The sequence below is a fragment of the Gouania willdenowi genome, chromosome 5, assembly GCF_900634775.1.
Source record: "Gouania willdenowi chromosome 5, fGouWil2.1, whole genome shotgun sequence".
Lineage (NCBI taxonomy): Eukaryota > Metazoa > Chordata > Actinopteri > Blenniiformes > Gobiesocidae > Gouania > Gouania willdenowi.
In genome coordinates, this window is record NC_041048.1 from 24,351,105 (window position 1) to 24,372,765 (window position 21,661).

At 39.5% G+C, this 21,661-nt stretch overlaps 1 protein-coding gene across 1 annotated transcript; it reads left to right on the forward strand.

The window, feature by feature from the left end:
- Positions 1-211: 211 nt before the first annotated feature.
- On the forward strand, positions 212-17,632 carry pcsk1 (proprotein convertase subtilisin/kexin type 1). The gene is given in 16 exon segments (XM_028447535.1): positions 212-473; positions 476-499; positions 502-578; positions 3,981-4,085; positions 4,168-4,290; positions 8,325-8,471; positions 9,472-9,548; positions 10,376-10,464; positions 11,000-11,172; positions 12,133-12,345; positions 12,432-12,532; positions 12,624-12,857; positions 13,711-13,868; positions 13,961-14,094; positions 14,237-14,398; positions 15,356-17,632. Coding segments are annotated over 16 exon segments (2,319 nt in total). The 5' UTR covers positions 212-391; the 3' UTR covers positions 15,776-17,632.
- Positions 17,633-21,661: the final 4,029 nt, after the last annotated feature.

A 21,661-nucleotide genomic window follows, 5' to 3' on the forward strand; every position in this document is an offset into this window, starting at 1 on the left:
GGTAAACAGTGGTATTTTTAGTCAGACCCCCCCCCTCCAAGAAATCACATCTCACCCAAGGTGGACGCATTCTGACGTCAGAGATTTGGTAATTTGACGTGATCTCTCTCCTCTCTCTCTCTCTCGCCCTCTCTCTCTCCTCTCTCTCTCTCTCTCATCCTCCTCTCCTCCTCTTCGTGCTATCCTCTCTCCTCCTCTCTCTCTCCATACACGCACACAATCCACACACCACTGCTTCCTTCTGTTCCTCCGATCACGTTTTCTGCCTCCTGTCTCTTCTCTTGGATAACCCGCAAACATCTGTAGACTCCGTCCGTCTCTGGACCAGTCTGTGTTCCTGCCTCTCTCCTGTAGACCACGACCACTTCTCATCTGGTTGAATTGCTCTGACATGGAAGTGAGATGTCGTCCAGCGGTGATGTGCTGTGTTCTTGCCGTCCTCTGCGCCCTGATCCCCGGCTCTTTGGAGTCCTCTTTCGGGACAGACAGTACCTGAACGAGGGGCTGTGGAAATCCCGGGCGGGCTGTCCGCGGCAGAGGCGATCGCTCGGGAGCTGGACTACGATCTGGTCCGACAGGTAGGTTCCACCGCCCCTAGCTGGGAGCTTCTGCCCCCCGTGATCAAACTCTAGCTGTGACTGACATCTAACAAAACTAACATAATAAATCCCCTTTAAGAGCACACTGTGTTTACACTATGAACTTCACATCCGTCCAGGTAGAGTTAATGATTCTGCTTTATGGTAAAACCATTAGATCTCAGAGCTTTTGTCTGAGCGTTTCAGCTTCCTGTTAATTCCAGCTATGACTCATTGTTTACACACTTCTGATAACCTCCATACTGGAGATCAGGTTTTCATTTTCTATACAGTCTGCTCCTGCTTCAACATGAATATATTATAGCATCTCCATTTTAAGCCTGTGGCTCCCAGCAACAATCTAGGTTTATTTACCTATGTTTGTATACAGATGATCTAGTTGTTAGTTTATAAATTCATGTTTTGAGATTGATTATCTATTTTTTAAGGCATTTACACAATGTAAAACAGTCTAAAGGATGGCAAGCTTCACTCAAAAACACATGGAATCCTACATGAGGATGGATGGATGGATGGATGGATGGATGGATGGATAAAAGAAACTAAATACATAGTTATTTTTCTCCAGATCAGTCTTTACAGTTTTTCTTGATTGCTAAGACACAATTCTCAAAAGCTGCTCGCCTTTTCTCTAAACTGTGAACGCAAAACCCAATATACAGCTACATTCAAAGAACCTTCAGACCCCAAAACCAAACTTTCACCTCAAAACAATTGAATCTGTGACCAAAACTGAACTATTGTCAAATCGTGCCCCGAGTCAATCAAAATTAACAACACTACTGAGCAGTCACTAAAAACTACATAAAAAAATTAAAAAAAAACACACAATGCTCAGGAGCTGTAAAAATAAATGTTTATTGTACACTATGGGCTGGGTAAAAAATCGATTTCATCGATTTGTCAAATTTGTAGATAAAAACGAGTTAAAAGTCGAGTTAAAAAAAAAAATATATATATATATATATAAAATAAATAACAATAATAAAAATATTATTATTACTGTACTACCACAGTTTTTCAGACTTTTCGCGTTCCGTCCTTGTGCGATGTGAGCCAGCCCCCTCTTTGTTTACATTTGTTTACCCTTTGGATAGGCTATATGTGTGCCACAGGCATCTTTAATTTTTTTATTCACACTATGCTGAGATGCTAAGGGAAGAGTTAATTATCTTTTTTTAAATATAATGTTATATGTTATAAAATATGTAGTTATATGATTTCTTAATCAGAAATTTAAGCTACTGTCAAGTTGCTGTTGCACTTTAGCTTAAATCTGGGTTAAAGCTTGAAATGTTTGAATGACAGAGCCTCATTTACTGTTTATGTTGGGATTGTTCTATGCATTTTAACTCTTGAGGACAATCACAGCAATAAAATTGCACTTTTGACAATATATCTGATGTCTGCAGTCATTTTTAAGTGCATAGAAAAAAAAATCGAAAATTGAATCCAAACTTGATTTTTTTCTTTAAAAGCCCTATTGTACACTGTCACTAAATGCATGTTGCAGAACACAGCATCATTTCCTCGTATAGGGTCAGAACACAGGGCTTCATCCACTCACAGGCCACAGTTGTTTGGCCAGGCAACGGGGAAATCAATCCCTAGTATGCCGTATCCAGGCTTGGCAATGCCAGATTTACCCTTGGTGTAAGGGTGGTCGATCATATACCTTCCACCACCATGAGGAGAATAATTCTTCAATGGGGTTCAGGGAAGGGGAGTACGGTGGAAGGCAAAGACTGATAAAACATCGGTTCATGTTGAATCACTCTCTAAACTGGAGGACTCTGTAAAAACACACATTGTCCCAAACAATATCATAGATGGGATGGTCATCCTGCTGCCATAACAGAGCATCTTGCATGTGATTGAGGAAAATGAGGAGCTGGTGAGTGTTGTCGGACCCCAGGTTAGCATGCTGCTGGACTACTCCATTTGCTGATGGCGCACACATTGCCACCGTGTGGGACAGGGACACCAACAACGGTCCGTCTGCCAATCACGTTACGGCCTCTCCTTCATCTTTTGATGAGATTAAACCTGGCTTCATCCATGTAGATGTATTCATGGGGTCTTACCATTGCACCCAGTGGAAAAACATATCGTTTTTTTACATAAGTGATACAGAAAAAGTTATTTAGGCGACTACAGTAAATCACTACTTTCAGTAATCAACATTGAATGTGTCTGTATACTGTATATACCAACCTGTACATACTGGAATCTTTGCTCTTTGACTCTGTACAGCTGTTTCATGCACAGTCTGTTGCACTTGAGGACACAATCAACAGTAGAGAGGCAGACACTGTTGATACCCTCAAAATGTACATAGTACTCAATGATCTTCTGCTGAATGTCACACAGTTTAATAGTGTTGCTTTCACGGACCATATAGACAATTAGGGTCTCTTGGTGTGGGGAGAACATACTGTACCTGTCCTCCTACCCCCATTTGACAGTCTTTCAATTCTATAAAAAGAGAACATGCAGTTACAAAATTATGCATGGAATACTATAGGCCTACAGCAGTTAAATTAATCCTCTATTACAATACTACAGTACAATGGCACAGTAATTTACTGAAACATATATTTACTTACAGTATAATGTGGTACAGTATACAGTGTAATCACACAGTAATTGCTGTCAACATTTACATACTATAATGTCAAAAAAAAAGGTAATTACCTGTTCCCTTCTCTATGTCTTCGGATTATGGTGGACACAGTGAATCTACTGATGTTTGGTTGTACCCTTTGTCCTCCCTCATGCTCATACCATGGACAAGAACATGGTCAGTCACAGTAGCTCTGATTTAATCACATATTACTGCTCTTTGTCTTCGCTGACGGCCTCAACCTCCACCACCTCTCACACGAACACCTCCTCTCAGATTTCTATCCATTGTAGTGCCTCACAATGCAGTGCTCGCTGAACTGGCCTGTATACTGTATGTACCCTCACATCATTAGCTACATGTGTAATCATTTTTGAGTTGTTGTGTTCAACCGGTGACACCTGGGCTTTAATTGTGTTTTACTTTTGTCACCTGTGTTCACCATTATGCAACACAGGTGCATCACAATGAAAATGTGTTTGCAAGTTGTGTCCAAACAGGTGAAAAGTGCGTATGGTTTTGCCAAAAGAGTGACAGATTCAATTAGTGGGTTCAGGCAACTGAGCATTTGGATCAGACAATAGGGTTTAGTGTTTTAGCAATTGAGAAAAACTGTAAGTTCAAATGTTTTGTGACCAGCTTTTTTATCTGGGAGTTAGTAGCAGAGGATCATCAGATGTACAAGAATGACTAGAATACAGAGGGACTGGTATTCTGGCCTGTTATATAGTTTTGTACCTAACATCTTTCCTTTACAGATAGGGGCCCTGGAGGACCTTTTCTTGTTCAAACACCCCAACCATCCTCGCAGAATGAAGCGAAGTGCCAGCCACATAACCAGACGGCTGTCAGAGGATGACCGAGTAAGGAATCTCCCTTTTCTATAGCATTACCTTACATTGGTCAGCGACTGTGAGACAGAAAACATGTCTTTATTTTCTGCAGGTGTTGTGGGCTGAACAGCAGTATGAGAAACGGCGCAGTAAGCGGGCATCCCTCAGGGAGTGCAGAGACTGCCCTGTGGACAAGCTGTTTGATGATCCCATGTGGAACCAGCAGTGGTACCTGGTGAGTCGAAAGCAGCTCTAGCCTTTCAGTGTCTAGCATTCATGAAACTTCATAATAAAAGCTGTTTTTTTAACCTTTAATTATGTTGAATGATATTATTACACAGTGTGCTGACGGTTTCTCTAAGAATAGAAAATCTTGGTGTAAATCCTTCATGCCGGTTAGCTTTCTGCTCTATTGATATAGTTTGTCTTTGTCATACTCTTGTTCTTATTTGCATGAGGATACCTCAACATAAGCGCATACTCTGCCGGTACTGGGCTGCTCCACACTGCACAGGGCAGTGTAAAACAGCTGGATGGATCAGACATGATTCCAGCTCCTGTGTTAGTGCATGTGTGATGTGGTGACTTGGGTCACTACCCTGAGTGGAATGTGGCCAGTTTACTGAAGTAAAATTGTTATTTTCTGTTACATATTTTGTAGTGTCACAATTATGTTTTGCCTGGTTAGATACAGGTTGATGAATAAAATAAACAATTTCCTTTATCTGGCCCATCAGAAATGCTACCTCTCTCCTTAAGCTTCAAAAAACCATCTGGTAAAAGCTGATATTATATTGCATTCTCACTCTCTGGAAATCAAAGCATTTTGCATATCAGTGGTAATATTTCTACTTGCAGAGAAAAAAATTATTATACTGCAATGAGACAAAAGCAACTAGCCAATTTTTTAAATGAATTTTACTAATTTGGTATACCATAACTTTGGAGATGAGAGGGTTGGAGGAAGTATAATCCAACCAGATGTAGTGGACTATTGCAGAATACTTTAATTCAGGAGTTACCTCTAATATGGTCAAAGACACAAGCCACATCTGGTGTCAAGTCAACTGGACGAGGAAAATGATCATATAAATAAGTTTTACCAATCGACCACAATAAACAATCAATGGTGGCATAATGGTTAAGGAAGCAGACTTAAAGCTGCAATATGTAGAATCGTAAGGTGCTCCACACTCCTCCCTCCCCTCCTGAAAGACTCACCGGTTTTCTTGGGAACGCTTGCGTGCACGCACACAACTGTGGAACTCTTTGCGACTGTTTTCTCCATAGAGACGAGTAACAAATGTTTGCACTTTATCTTGTGTTATTGGAGAGTTTTCCGATGTTTTAGAGACATGAAAGCATATATCACTCACTGATGTGAGGACAGTAAGAGGCTCAAATCTGCTCCACACACAAGCAGCTGCTCCTGAGCCTCCTGAGCCCAGCTGATCAGAGCAGACAGATTCCAGACTGCAAATGAAATGAGTCAGTTCACTGTCTCCACCTTAGATAATGTTTCTCTTAGGTTTACCAGTTATTTATTCCATCTGTTATCACTCTCTTTCCCTGAGTCAGGGCAGACAGAGCACAGACTGAAAGCGGATCGCACGCAGTCCGCTTCACACTAAGTCAGAGGTACCTCCGCCGAGTCAGTAATCCTAAACACGTTTGTGCCTTTATTCTGTTGCTTCTCCACCTCGGTCTTCCTTTTCCCTCTTGCTTTACCGTGTAATCGCTGTGCCAAAAGCGGCGTTAGAGACTTCTGCTTGAATACAGAGCCATGGGACTGTCCCTACTTTCAGATCGGGAATGCTCGTTGACTTTTGACAAGCAGCTCGAGCAGCCAATAGTAAAGCTTAAAACAGCTCATGGAATCGCTCTGTTTGGTAGAAAGACCTCTGATTGGCTGAAGTCCAGCGTCATGCTCCGATATTTCTAAAGCTCATTTACAGAGCCAGGAGAAGGAAAAGACATTCATCGTCCACACAAAAAACGTTGGATTACAATATGCTCAAAGATGATTATAGATTTTTGACCAAATAACACCAAAAAAATTTACATATTGCAGCTTTAATTGGACGGTTACCAGTTCAAATCTGACCTGGGCCATCACTGCTCATGTCATATGTTGCTTTGGGTAAAACTGTATGCTAAATGAAATTGCACAATAAATCATATATTACATTCAATTTTAATGATCATTAATGGCTATAAAGTGTATGTAAATAAATCGCAATTGTCACATATGTACATTTACATACTGTACACACAATTACTTCACTCCATTTGACTCATTACTGAGGTGCAGTGGGCAGCCACAGTGTAGCGCCCTTGTTGCACTGCGGCCTTGCTCAAGAATTGAGTAATTGAGAACCCAATGCAATATAACGGAGTCAAATTCCATAAAAATTGGTCAATGACAAACCGAGATATGAATATTTGAGTTTTTGACATTAATGAAAGGAAAGGGATTTTTGGATTATTCAAACTAATCCAGAATCTGTATATTGATCTGGGTCCCCTCCCAAATGTATGGATTCTTCCGTGGTGTAAAGTTTATGTCTGTTAAGTACTATGGACGTAATCTTTAACAGACAAAGAAATAAATCGACGCCAGTGAAAATGTTACCTCCTTGTTTACAGCCGTTATTACGCTTTTCTACATCACAGAATCTATCATGTGCTATTCAGAAACAATTATATTTACATTGACTTTGGCATTACTGTTTTAAAAAACCTGTGATAGTTTTCTATTTTATTTTGTAAACCCTACATTTTTTGAAATGTAAACTTTTGAGCTCCAGACACAGAAACGTCAAATAAAAGCAAATCTTTGCAATTAATATTAGTTAAAAGTAACTGATCTAAACCATCAGAAACTAAGACAGCTCAAACATAACAGTGTGAATGTGTTACACAGTCATTTGAGATATTTTTTTATTTATTTTACTCTTATAGTATGTTTTAATCAGAAGGAAAGGGAATTTATGCAAACAGTTTGTGAGGAAGCAGCTGTGAGGACTGAGCTGCCTTGGCTTTGACTTGGTGCCACTTGCAATCCCTGAAAATGAGTGGCACGTAAATAAAGGAGACATGTTATGGTGATTCATTCTTCCAGATGAGAGTTGAAAATTACCTGTGTTCAGTGCATTTCCACATTAGCATTAGAGGTTCACGTTGTAGTTCCTCTCAAGCTAGGTGTTACATTTATACTCAAGTCTGTTTAGTTTAATGTCAAGCTTTATCTTGGATGACACAGATATGAGTAAAATGCTAATAGGTAAGGAAGACAGCAGCCTGTGGGATGATGAATAGGGATGCGATGGGTTACAAAACAGTGTCACAGGCGGATCTGATGATCCCAGATTTCAGAGCTGGTTTGGAGCCGAGTGTTGGGGGCTGAGGTCAGTGTAATGGCAGAGGGAGAGAGGGAGCTGGGAACTGAGAACACTACAAGTGTCTTCATCTATCACGAGTGGGTGACTGTCTGAATTTAATCAGGGAGTGACTCATATTGTTGGTTTAAAAATCCTCCTGCTTGCGTGGCTGCGTGTGTGTGTGTGTGTGCGTGTATCACTGTGTGTCACGCACATTTGCTGTCATTGCAGCTATTTGGTTGCAAACTTGAGAAAAACTGTGCAACATAATGACTTTTCAGGTGAAGTGTTGTTTAAAGATTTTCACAGGACAGCAGTTGAATGAGAGATGTTGAAGTCATAACAGGAAAAAGGTAGCCAGGGGGAGAAAAAGGCAATTCATTTACAGAGATGAGTCATGTCTTAGGGTGGGGGCTGTGTATAATAGGAAAGCAAAAAAGCACAAATGCTTAGGTTTTTTTCCTAGCAGTCTCTTGCTCTGAATCATACAAAGGCATCAACCCGATCACTCATCTGATTCCAGCTGCTTTTCCTTTAATAACATGATTAGCCTGCACGTTAATTATTAATATTTTGTGAATATGAAAACAATGTGAGTGGAGTCTATATAATGAGTTCAAATATAGCACATATTGTGAAGCGGTGGCACTGGACATCACAAAAGCCTGGACTGCTGTGACCTTCTAGTAAAAATCTGCATGAGTGGCCATTCAGTAGGAGTGGGCTCAAGCCCTGACAAAGGAATAATTGATAATCCACTAATATGCAGCTGTAAAGGTAAACCTATACGTGATCATACTTATATGATCTGACCAGGACGATGATGTTTTCAAATTGCTTTGACATTACTAATGATATTCTTTTTCTTGTTGCATTTTTTTGCTTCCAGCAAGACACTCGGACCTCATCCTCCCTTCCAAAGCTTGACCTGCATGTCATCCCTGTGTGGCAGAAAGGCATCACAGGGAAAGGAGTGGTCATCACGGTTCTCGATGACGGGCTGGAGTGGAACCACACAGACATCTACTCCAACTACGTAAGATACCGTTTCTATGGAGACAGCCTCCGACGTCTGGGCCAGCTGTTGCCATAGCAATGCTGCTGGTGACACCAAACAAGGCAATTTAATAAAAAACCTTCATAAGTCTTCTGAGATTAGAAAATTCTTACCAAACAGATTCCTAACCAACATTTAAAACGTTTAGTATTTTTTGTTATTTGTGGAGTTATATTTTGGCATTAATAGATATCAATACACTTTTTCACACCCATTGAATACTGAATTAAAAGCCCCAGATGAGGGAGATAATTAGAAGTTGATGAGAGCAAGGCGTTACTGGATGAGAGCTCATGAAGGATTCATTTTATGACGCAGTCTGTCTTGTTGAGAGAAAGCCTCTGAAAAGCCCATCTGTGGTGTGGTTCAAACAACACTCATGCTCTCAGAGGCCAGCCGCCACTGACTCTCACCAGCAGCAGATTGAAAGAGGAAGAAAACAGAATTGAGAAAGGAAAGACAAGATTTGTCTTGTTGTATGACAACAAGACAAACAAAACACAATTCTGAACTTGTAATTATTTAATGTTCATTAATCAAGGACTATAGGTTGAAGACATACAGTAGGCTCATCCGGAACAAAAATTGCCACTGAATGAGTTGATGCTGCAAATCTAAAAAGCACAGGATGTTTGCAACCGGTTAGTCTGAGGCTAAAGAAAGGCTGTAACAATCTCTCTATATCTATTCCAATGCAGAAAAAGGTTAAGCACCAACACATACTGTATGTTTCTGCACAGCATGAAAGTGAAGAAAGCTCAAAAGCCTGCTGTTTGTCATACCCTGACAGAAGCCTCAGGCAAAGGCAACATCTGTCCTTAAACACATAAGTGTTGACAAGCATTTCTTCATGTCATCACGTCACCAGGACAACAGCAACAAGCCCTGAAAAATATGTACCATCATCCATATTTTCTTAGCTTTGTAAAGTGAAAACCTTTTAAAAAATGTTTGTTTTATGTGTTTATCTTTGGTCCAGGATCCAGCAGCCAGCTATGATTTCAACGACAATGACTCGGACCCCTTTCCCAGATATGACTCCACTAATGAAAACAAGTAAGAGAGACAGTAAAATAAGATGCTTACAAAACACTTTGCCAATGCTATACACTCTCCAGACCGCCACACACCTTGTTGATTTTCAATCTATAAGTTAAAGGCACACCGCAGACTTTTTGACCTAAAGAGTTGACCCATATGAGTTATTTTAAATGATTCCTCAGGCCAATATACAGGCTTCCCTCTTTAAAAACTGCCCAGGTAAGTTTGGAGAGACGGACCATTTTTGGCCAGGTTATGTGACCTGGAGAATGCCTGGAGAACGTTTCACTTTACGGCCGTCATGTGATTACAGGCTCGGATATACTGATTGGGCTAAGACTTTTGCTAGTATTTTCCTGCCTGTTTGACTCCTGGTCATGGCCCAGGGAAGCAAACATTTTAAAACTGCTTTTGAGGAGGCTAAAAAGACGCTGCCGAGACACCGGGTTGCCTGTCCCCCATCCCCGGCTGACGACAGCAGCGAGGTCAGGGAGTAGGGAGGGAGCGCCACCAACGTGGCAACGAGGGCCAAGCGCCGGGCCTCCAGCGGTGGGGGCTGCTCCTCCAGCCCAGCCCCGCTTTGCACCACAGCCCTTAGAGTCAGCCCTTATCCCAAAGTTGCAGGTCAACTACTGTCTGCGTACGCAATCAAAAGACAAGGAAGGCTGACCCAACTCAGTGCTGGGGCGCTTGTTCACTTGACGTGAAAGTTACAGGTCGAGCGCCCTTAGTGGCCAAAAGTTACACAGTGTGCCTTTAAAGGAAAGTACCACAAAGTGTCAATCAAAATTAAAATGTATTTTGCTGGTAAGTCTGTAAATCAAAATGTTGTTTTCCCTCAGGCATGGAACTAGGTGTGCTGGAGAGATTGCCATGCAGGCAGACAACAATAAGTGTGGGGTTGGAGTAGCATACAACTCTAAAGTTGGAGGTAAAATTTGCATTTATTTAGTGCACTACACCAAATCGTACAGTTTTTGCAGCTTTTTTCTAATCACTTTTAATGACAACTACATTGATTAGAATTAAGGTACCTGCTGTTACTTTGTTTCTTCAGAATTTTTTTTTCTGAATATTTTGGTTTTTCTGACTGAAGGAGTACATTCTTGGGGGGGAAAGACAACAAGAGGATTTTTTAAGTGATTCTTTCAAGTCAGATGCATATCCAGCAGAATTTTGGACCATGTACGCAAGCAAGTTTCATACACAAGGCCAGAATTTAAACCTAGATGGTTGCATAATGTCACTCACTAAAGGAAATCTGATTCATATAAAGGATTATTATTAAGTCAGAGCTGCAGTTTCTGCAGAAGCAACTTCTTGAAATGTAAATCCATTAAAAAAAAAGATTGTCAGAATAAGTAAACAACCTTTGTTTCCTTTGTTTCTGTTAAAGTCTGCCTTATTGTTTATTAATCTCTGTAACTGTGTCCATGTGTGTCTTGTATTTCTGCCTCTCTACCCAGGTATCCGGATGTTAGATGGGATTGTGACAGATGCTATTGAGGCAAGCTCTATTGGGTTTAATCCAGACCATGTAGATATATACAGTGCCAGTTGGGGACCCAATGATGATGGCAAGACAGTGGAGGGTCCTGGTCGGCTGGCCCAGAAGGCTTTTGAGTACGGCATTCAGAAGGTACATTAAGAGCCTATTTTGATAGCACAATATGTAATGCACATAGATAAATGAACAAGACGAAGAGTGCATTTGCATGTCATCAAACCAGTTGATACAAACTTGATTTAGACCCAGAATTCTACCTTAAAACTGCCATAGCATTTAATCTATGAAAAAGTAACTAAGGGTACACAAGGAGGCACTAAAAAAATGTCATGATGACATAAAAACAGTTATTATTAATGTCACCCCTTAAAGTTTTACAAACATACTTTCTACTCACTGCCAGAAAAATTCAGTTTTAACCATAGTAAAATGTCAAAATGATAATAACTCAGAGCTGATCAGCTTTGTTGGTCGGTCTTTTTTCTTTCTTTCTTTCTTTTTTTAATTTTACTTGTATTAGGAAAGGCAGGTATATATATATATAGTAGTTTCTTTTCTACTTCTGTTTACAAATAGACCGTTCCAACATGTAAGAGCAAAAAACAACTAAACACAACACATGTAACAGCTTACAACTAACAATGAGAGATTGTGGTGCCATTCAAGCAGATCAGAATTAGTAACTTCAAATAAAGAAACAGAAAGCAGACTGTGAATCGTACAAAGTCTGCTCTAAATTCGTGATTCATTCATTTGTTCCTAATCTTGTAGAATTTGTTTTTTGTGACTTTAAACAATAGGTACATGTTTCTATTTTAAATATTGAATCGATTTGGTGAATGAAATCAGATGTAGCTATTAGCAGAGGGATGCCGAGTTCAGATTAAATCAAATATGAAAAATTTAAGACAGCTTTGTCATATTTAAGGATATTGTTATTTAATAATCACAGTAGTCAATGCTCTTAACATGGAGGTTTTTATTCATCTTTAAAAGGATCTAAGGATATGACAGGTGGCATGAGATTCAGGAAACGTTTAGAGGATTAATCTTACTCTTCCTTGTGAACTATTATGTTATATTTTTTTTTAGGGACGAGGTGGGAAAGGCTCTATCTTTGTGTGGGCATCAGGCAATGGTGGTCGCCAAGGAGACAACTGTGATTGTGACGGCTACACGGACAGCATCTACACTATCTCCATCAGCAGTGCCTCCCAGCAGGGACTGTCCCCATGGTACGCTGAGAAGTGCTCCTCCACTCTAGCCACAGCGTATAGCAGTGGAGACTACACAGACCAGAGGATTGTAAGCATGTGATGGACCAAAGCATTTTCCTTCAGTGTTCTGCATGTTGTTTGCATGAAAAATAAACAGCTTTTTAAAAATTTCAGACGAGTGCTGATTTACACAATGAATGCACGCAGACCCACACTGGGACGTCAGCTTCGGCTCCGCTAGCTGCTGGAATATTTGCCCTGGCTCTGGAGCAAAAGTATGAAACTGTTATGTGACTTATGATAGTGTAAATTCAATAAGACCAAATTATAACAATAAATCTCCTCTTTCTGACACTGCTTCTTCAGTCCTGATCTGACCTGGAGAGACCTACAGCACATTGTGGTCTGGACCTCAGAGTTTGATCCTTTAGCCAATAATCCAGGCTGGAAGAGGAACGGAGCTGGTCTGATGGTCAACAGCCGGTTTGGCTTCGGCTTACTGAACGCTAAAGCTCTCGTGGACCTCGCAGACCCATCCACGTGGAAGCATGTGCCAGAAAAGAAGCAGTGCATTGTGAGGGATGACTCCTTTCAGCCAAGGTATGAAGAGGTTACCCTGCTCTTTGGGCTTCATGTTCTGTCGTCTTTCCTTAAATATTCTCATAAGCTGTATTTAGCTGCACAAAGCAGAGTTAACAAAGCTGACTAGACAATTGAACCTTATGAATGGAATACAGATGGAAGATTAAACTCATATCATATACAGTACAGTACAGTACAGTACAGTACAGTACCGGTATATGTAAGCACACGATCCAAAACCACTATCCTTATTCTACAATATAATAATTCCTTTTGCATTATCAACTACCTTATCTCAAGATGGACAGAGGGCTTTACTTTATTTTGTTCTGTCATCTTTGCCCCCCCCACAAAAAAAAAAAAAAAACAGGTGAACATCTGCGTTAATTAATTACATCACATCTGTTGCTTTTTGCATAGAGACGCAGGGACAACAACTAAGCCTGGAATAGGGATGGCAAGGGCAACAATATAAATTTGACATCTGTCAAATAATTATTTCATGCACTTTGATAATTATATTATGTGTTAAATAGTGGGATTAAGCCAAGAGAAGGCACCAGCTTTTCTTTTTTATACGCGGTCTAGCCCCTCCTGTGTAATGCCAGTGTGAGAACAAAAATCATTTCATTCATGTCTAGAAGAGAAGCAGATTAGCTGTTTGACGTGTGATTATAAATGAATGACCATATCAAGCATGATTGTGTTTGTTAATAAAGTAGCTGTCGAGATTATGTGTTCGTGTTGTAGTGTTAGGGTTAATCAGAGCAAACATTAATTAATAAGAGCACATGAGCCATGTATGACAGACATCTGTTGTCACAGAGAGCTGTTTGTGTCTCATTCACTGCTATTTTAATCTATTCCACAGGGAGCTCAAAGCAGCAGGGGAGATCACTATAGAGATTCCAACCAAGGCTTGTGTTGGGCAAGAGAATGCTGTTCTCTCATTAGAGCATGTGCAGGTGGAAGCAAGCATTGAATACACACGGAGAGGAGATCTGCACATCACACTTACCTCGCCTGCTGGTTAGAGATCACAGGAGTGCACATTAAAACAATAGACAAAAGAAAAAGAAAATCCTTGGGTAACCCATTTGTTTTCCAACTTTTTCCCACAGGTACCAGTACAGTGCTGTTGGCTGAGCGAGAGAGGGACACGTCCTCCAATGGCTTTAGAAACTGGGACTTTATGTCTGTTCATACATGGGGAGAAGATCCTGCTGGTACATGGACCCTGAAGATCACAGACACTGTGAGTTTCCCACGTTCTGAAGTATTTTTGATTTACTGTTTTGTTCATTCATTCATTAAGTTTTCCTACATCAGGTTTAGAAGTGTGCATATCACATGCACTCCTGTTTTCTGTATTCAACCACATTTTCCCTCTTCCTCAGTCGGGCCATATGGAGAATGAGGGCCGGATTTTAAACTGGAAGTTGATTCTTCATGGAACGTCTGTGAAACCAGAACACATGAAGACACCTCGCGTGTACATTCCTTACAACGCGGTGCAGAATGATCGCCGTGGTGTAGAGCACATGGACGACATGATGGAGGTAAGAGCAAAAGAAAGGCTGTCAGTTATTGCTCTAGCATTCAGTGGTGGAAATTGTTGAAAACTGGAATAGCTTAAGGTGTTTTGGATTGTGTTATCAAAGGGTAAATGTAATGATAACAATTTCTGATTAAGTGCAAGTCTATGTTGGTTTTCATATGTATACATATAGATCCCATGAAATATAGTCGATATGAAACCTAAGCAATATGAGAAATTTAGTGCCCAAAATAGTAGCCAGTCCATCCATCCAATACAATGCATTAAAACTTGTATATAGTTAAAGGATCCATGTCATGCTATTTTCCACTCATCTCCATTTGTTCTAAGAACCCCAAAAACATAGTATTTGAGGTTTATTTTCCCAAACTTGCCTGATTTCCGAGTCACTTTCTGAGCAACTCCACACTAACTGCGGCCAACTTATGCATATTCATGAGTTAGAGTGCCTATAGCCTGGACACCGACTTCCTCCTCCCCACATAGCACTGTGCGATGGACGCTGAAATGCTCACCTTTGTGGGCGTGCCTGTTTACATGTCAATCACGGCAGAGAGCTTCCTGGAGGCGCGGCTTCTCCAGCTCAGTGCCGCCTCAAATTTGTCATCAAAGTGGGAACGCGTCATCAAATTGGAGCGAGGTGTTTGGGCTCACCCTGCAGTAAGAAAGGAGCAAAACACCCTCTAACTAACGATTGAGGGAATCAATGAAAAAAACACTTTGGGCATGTGTATGAAGCCCATATAGCACTTTTATGATGTTTAAAGCTCAGAAAAGTTGATTTAGTGTAACATGGGCCCTTTAAATATGTGTTATTTAAACATATCGAAGTGTGCATTAAGTTTTTTTTTTGTTTTTAACATTTGAAGATGATGCAGTTACTTATTCTGAAGAACTTGTTTCTGTCACATTTTGCACATGGATCCATACCATGTCTCTCCTCTCTTTGTTGACACAGGAGCCCACAGAGACCAACCCACCTCAAAAAACCGACCATGTGCCCTCCTCTGTCACCTATTCTAAGATGGAAGCCAAAAAGCCCTCAAATCCCTCCTATTCCCCATCTCTGGCTCTGCTTCAGCTCTTGAAGACAGCCTTCAACCGGCAGACCCCATCCATGCAGCAGCCTTCAGCAGTATCCAGGTCCTCATCTGCCTGGAGGAAGCAACAGAAGCAGGCTCAGAGTTTTGCTACTCCTACTACAAAACTCCCACCTCAGAAGCTGTACCAAGCTCTGGACATGATTAACAAGTTGCAGGGAAGTGAAGACAGCGTCTACAGTGACTACAGTGATGGTTTCTACAGCACCGGGCCGTACAGGCACAGAGATGACCGCCTGCTGCAGGCCCTGTTTAAGATGTTAGATGACCAGAAGTGAATGCTTGAGAGAGGGGAGGAAGAGGTGGTGTTGGTTAGAGAGCAGAGGAACAAGGCGAAGAGAGAAAGCGGAGCGACGAGAGTGAGGACCAAAGGTGTGGAGGAGGTCATTTAATGCAATCTCTTCTCCTCGCTTCTGTTTTCCCCAAAATGCTGCATCACACATCTAATAACATCTATCTGACAGCCACCGTTTAATAATTTATTCATGAATTCACGCAAGAAAAAAAATGACTGTGATCCTTAAATGAGCCTGTTTGATTAGCTATAAACTATATTACCACGTGATAAATTCATACATGGAGGAAACAGGTTGTGTTAGTGCGTGGGGTGGTGGTGGCCTTGTCGCTCTTCTCTATACTGCCTGCTCAAGCATGCCATCATTAAACTCTATGTTTTGTATTATCTACAGTATATCCTATCTATATAACATACAGAGACAGTGATTGTAACTTATTTTTGACACTTGACGTTTCAATCTCCACTTTTGAGTTAAAACTCAATTTCTACATGATGGCAATTTACTTTATTGAACATAAAGAACACAGTGATTAAATACAAAATAAATGTAAAAAAAAAAAAAAAAAATCATCAGAATCAGCAAATGTTGGTAAACAAATCATTTATGACTACAGCTACTTAACAATGTTGAGGAAGACTTTTTCTCAGGGTGTTATCAAAACTCAAAGAAGGTAAAGGTTTGTTTGCTAGGTAAACTAAGTATTAAGTTACCGTATGTAGCATGACACAGATAATCCAAAAAAATTAAACTAAATAGCTTTTTGAACGGAAATATATCAAAATCAGACAAATAAAAACTATTACATTATCTAAGCTTGTTGTGAAATGTGTTTAGTTTTTTATGAGTACAAAGCTGCATTCATGAAAATATTTTTCTAAGGATCCATTATATCATAGATATAAAAAACAATGAGAAACCCTTCCAACACTTTTTTTTCTTGCAGCACAGTTTTCTTTGTAGCTCCTCGGCTATTGTGTGATCATCATTTATATATATATATATATATATATATATTTAAAAAAAGCACACTTCCCAAACTCCTGATCCAGTGACAGTGAAAACATTAAATTAGGCTCATCCTATCATTTCTGAGTTATTTTGTTATTGTGAGTGAGATATATTAGTTTAGTTTTGGTTTTTGTTAATGAAAAATGTATTTACAGAATATTCTTTTGTTGTCAGAAAAAATCAGTTCCACTACTACTGTGATGAACTGTGATATCATCACAAATTTATCAAACTGAGCCGTATTCTTATGTAACTGTTGAAATTCAGAAAAGTCAATTTTGGTGGAAACTCCTAAAAAAAGGATCCTGAAGCCAAATCAATTAAGAACTACTGATTTAAATTATTATATGCACATAAATTATTTCTCTACTCTTATTTCTATTGTACTAATGAGCATCTGACACTCAAGTAGCCCTGTCAAATAGACTTTGATCCGCAACCATTCAGCACATTGTTGTCAAGCACCTTCATTTTTGATGTAATAGGGACACTCATATTTATGTGCTGCAATCCATTCATAGAGACTAAGACTAAGTATTTACCAGATTAAATAGTATGAGTGAGGCTTAGTCCTTGCAAAGAGAGCGGTCGCCTCCTCCACTTTTCTGCCAACAAACTGATGGGGAAAAAAAGAAATTTGGGAACGATTTGCCACATGCACCCTATAATCTATCCTGTTGGTCATGAAGCCTGTGCTGTTTTCTTAATGTTTTTGTTTCTCACCGATGCCTCAGTTGGAAGTTGTTTCCACGAACCGAATATTTGTTTCAATTTCTGTATGGATGTACTAAATAATTACAAGATTTATCGTAATAAACTGCAAAGTGATTTTTTGAGTTTTTCTAAGTCCCTGATGATAATAAGCAATAGGTATGACAGAAATGAGGATAGAAGCCATGTTTTCAGCAGTATTATTTTTTAGGTAGTGCTATCTGTACAGTTGCCGTATCAATATAAAGTCATTCTATCCGTACGCAGCGCCCCTATTTGGCCAGTTTAGGTCACGTGACTAAAACAAAACCTAACCCTAAACCTAAAAATTGTTGCGATATAGGATTATAACCTAACCCTAAGATGCTACGTACGTACTTTGGTAACCGTACCAATAGCACCGGGGTTTGTCCGTACGGCAACCGTACAAATAGACACTTTCTATTTTTCATGAAAGGATACAAACACAACAGCTACCCACCATGAAAACAAAGAGATTTAAAGGTATGTATTATATGTAATCACTATATACGCTCTGCCATCATTTCAGTGAAAGCTGAGAGTTTAAAATTGTTAGTGCTTATAAAGATCAGGCACACAGAAAAATTGTCATGAGACAACTCTCTTCGACGGTTAATGTTTTTTCCACTTTACTTGTAGGAATAAGTGAAGTGAAAATGAAATCTTAGAAATTATAAATACTTTATATAATGTTTGTTTCTTTAACCGATAATTTGGTAATAACTACTATAAGTTACAAAACATTCTGTGGGATAGCAGAACGTTCAGTTGACAGCTGTTCCAAGTGCTCAAAAAAAAACAACAATCTGTCATTTCATTTGATTTTTAGATATTTGAACAAATTGTGGGTGCACGGTGGTTAGCACGTCCGCCTCACAGGAAGAAGGTCCTGCCAAGTCCTGTTTATATGTCCTTTTAACTGTACTCTGAAATCATTTTTGAAATAGCAAAACAAGGTTTGTCATTTTCAGAAATCGCTGCAAATGTAATGCACCAAAGTGAGAGTGGAAGGGGCTTTTCAGCAAGAGGAGATTTTGCACAGAAAATGTTTTAATGCAACTCACTGATGCACATTTGAAGTTGGAGGTGGCAAAATCCAAATTATCAATTATTTAAACAAACAAAATCTGTGTTTGTATTAGTCAGTCAACACAATGCTTATATATAGTATGTGTGTGTGTGTGTGTGTGTGTGTGTGTGTGTGTGTGTGTGTGTGTGTGTGTGTGTGTGTGTGTGTGCGTGTGTGTGTGTGTGTGTGCGTGCGTGTGCGTGTGTGTGCGTGTGTGTGTGTGTGTGTGTGTGTGTGTGCGTGCGTGTGTGTGTGTGTGTGTTTAAGCATCCCTGGTGCTTAAATTCCTGTTGAAAACCCTGATAATATATATACTGTATATAAGTACAGTATCAGGGATCTCAATAGAATTTTTTTCGCAGCATGGGGTATCGCATGGCGCACAAGTGAGCGCCACTGACGACGTAACAGAGTAGCAAGGATTTGTTCACAAAGTGACAATATGCACCAGCTCAATTATTTTTTATACTGCATGTTATTTGAACTATATTTATATTAGAAAAAGGGAAACAGAATACAGTTGTTTGAGATTGTGAGTGGCATTTTAATTTAGAAAAAAGAAGAAGAAGAAGAAGAAGAAGAAGAAGAAGAAGAAGAAGAAGAAAGCCTGATGGCTTAATATATTTGGGTATCCACTTGACATTGAGCTTATAAAATAATGGAAATTAACATATTGCCATTAATACAGAAAACTGGAACTCTTTTACAAAACTGGGATTAACTGAACCTCTCCCTGATGGGCAAAATGAACTCCGAACATCAGTTACATTATATCTATGCTGCCTCTGCTTATTCCTTCTCCACTACTTAAAAAAATATAATCAATTGATAGAAAAATGTATATGGGCTGGACGGAAACCTATGTTTACTCGTACAAAATAGTGCAGGCGTGATGAAGGGGGTTGAGCACTGTCAAATATAGAACAATATCAGTTGGTATTCTCGCTATCTCAACTGAGTAAAATGCATCTTCCTCTAGATAAGACTCTTTGGAGGTATTTCTCACACACATAGCTAGACCAATTCCAGTTCAGAATCCAGTGCTAGCTGTTGTCAGTTCTCAAACTCGATCCATACCTGACATATAAAGCCTCAATATGGAATAGTAAAAAACTGCTAATAGACACACATTTCTTGTCTATTAGCAGTTTTAAATGTGGGATACACACCCTCAGTGATGTGGTGGGAGAGAATAGCTTCAGGTCTTTTGAATAACTCAAAAACAAATTTGGACTGGCTAACTTAGAATTTTGGAGATTCTTACAAATTAGACATTGCGTAATTTCCCACAAACAACATTTGCATAGTAGCACTGGTATCCAGGATGTTTCGCACAAGTTAAAATGTAAAAATAAGGCGGCATCCAAATGTGATGGGCTTATCAGGAGTACACACTTACCAAGAATGGATGGGCTTAAAGAATGCTGGAAAAGGGATCTGAATCTCCAAATTATGAGTTCTCTCATCTTGGTTTTGTCATTCACGCGAGGTTCAACAAATGTTTTATAAAATCCTGACGAGATCCTACTGGACACCTTCGAGGTTGGCCAGGCTCAGATTAAAAAGCAGTGATGTGTACTGGAGGTGTCAGAGAGGGGTAGGGACACTAGTGCATATGCTGTATAATTGTGAAAAAGCTGAAAAGATGTAGGATTTGATAATCTCTTGGTTAAATGAGATATTCAGGTTACTCAAAGAACCCTCCATCTCCATCATAAACATCATAGACTGTAGTGTCGCCCCGCACTGGTAACAGGATGAAGAATAATATTACGCCACTGGAATTCCACCAGTTTGTCCTCTTTTAAAAAATGGATAGAGGTGTCAGGCACAATGACAAGTTACGAGCAGGTCATTTATAGAGTGACAGGGATGTAGGACTTGTATAAGGATAATAGGCCCATTCCTCAGTTATAGGACTGAAATTTAACTTTACCTTAATCTTAGTGTGTTTGAATCAGATACATATAGTACATCTGAAAATCCCAGGGTGTTGTGTTTGTCTTTGTTTTGTTTGTCTTTTCATTTGATTGCTTGCTGTCTAGACTGAGTTTTTGTCAGACTATTTGTGTTGTATGTACCTGTTTCTATATACATGTATGTGTGTTCATATGTATGTAGATTCAAAACAAAAAAGGAAGGAAAAGCAAGTTAACAGTTGTATAGGACGTTGCATAAACAGTCTACACATTTAATGTATAGTTGATGTGAATATACATATATACATTTTGTTATGTCAACTGTATATTGTATATGCTTTTCAAAACATGATACAAAAAAGAAAAAAGTTCTTTGAGCGTTCTACCTCGTCCTGCACTGTACGTCTATTTCTTTCTGTGATAATATATATATATATATATATATATATATATATATATATATATATATATATATATATATATATATATATATATAGTGCTTGAACACACTTGTTCTGAAATATCTTCACTAACATCAAGGCAAGACAGTAATTTAACCCAACTTTGGAGCGTTATTTCATCCCCTTGTTGATAAGCTAGCGTGATATGCCTGGTACATAGAGTAAATGTAAAGCGTTACTACTCGCCACTGCATATACATAAATAACATTCTTTACACTGGACCTTCCGTGGTGTGGTTTGTTGGGGGGCTGTTGCTGCACGTTTGGACAGCACCCACTGCACCTGACCATGAGAGGAGCATGTGTCTCCAGAACATCAGTCTCTGAGGTGCTCCACAAACACGAAGGAAGTCTTTTAAAACTACAACTGATCAATGTGTGACTGGGGGACATGATCACAATCACTATACAATGCACAATATTATCTTACTGCCATACTATCCTGCCTTTTTGCGTGTATGTATCAGCTCATATTTAATGTTCATAAATTCCTAGACAATTTCAGATTTAAATTGGCATTCACTATGATAAAGCAGCTCATTTGATTCATCTGCATCAAATTACACCGGTACAGTAACACCACCATGTTATCAGTATACGGAGATCAGCGACCAGTGTTTTCACCCATCTGTGTGATGCATATTTAGGCAATATCACAGAGTGCTGTTGAGCTGAA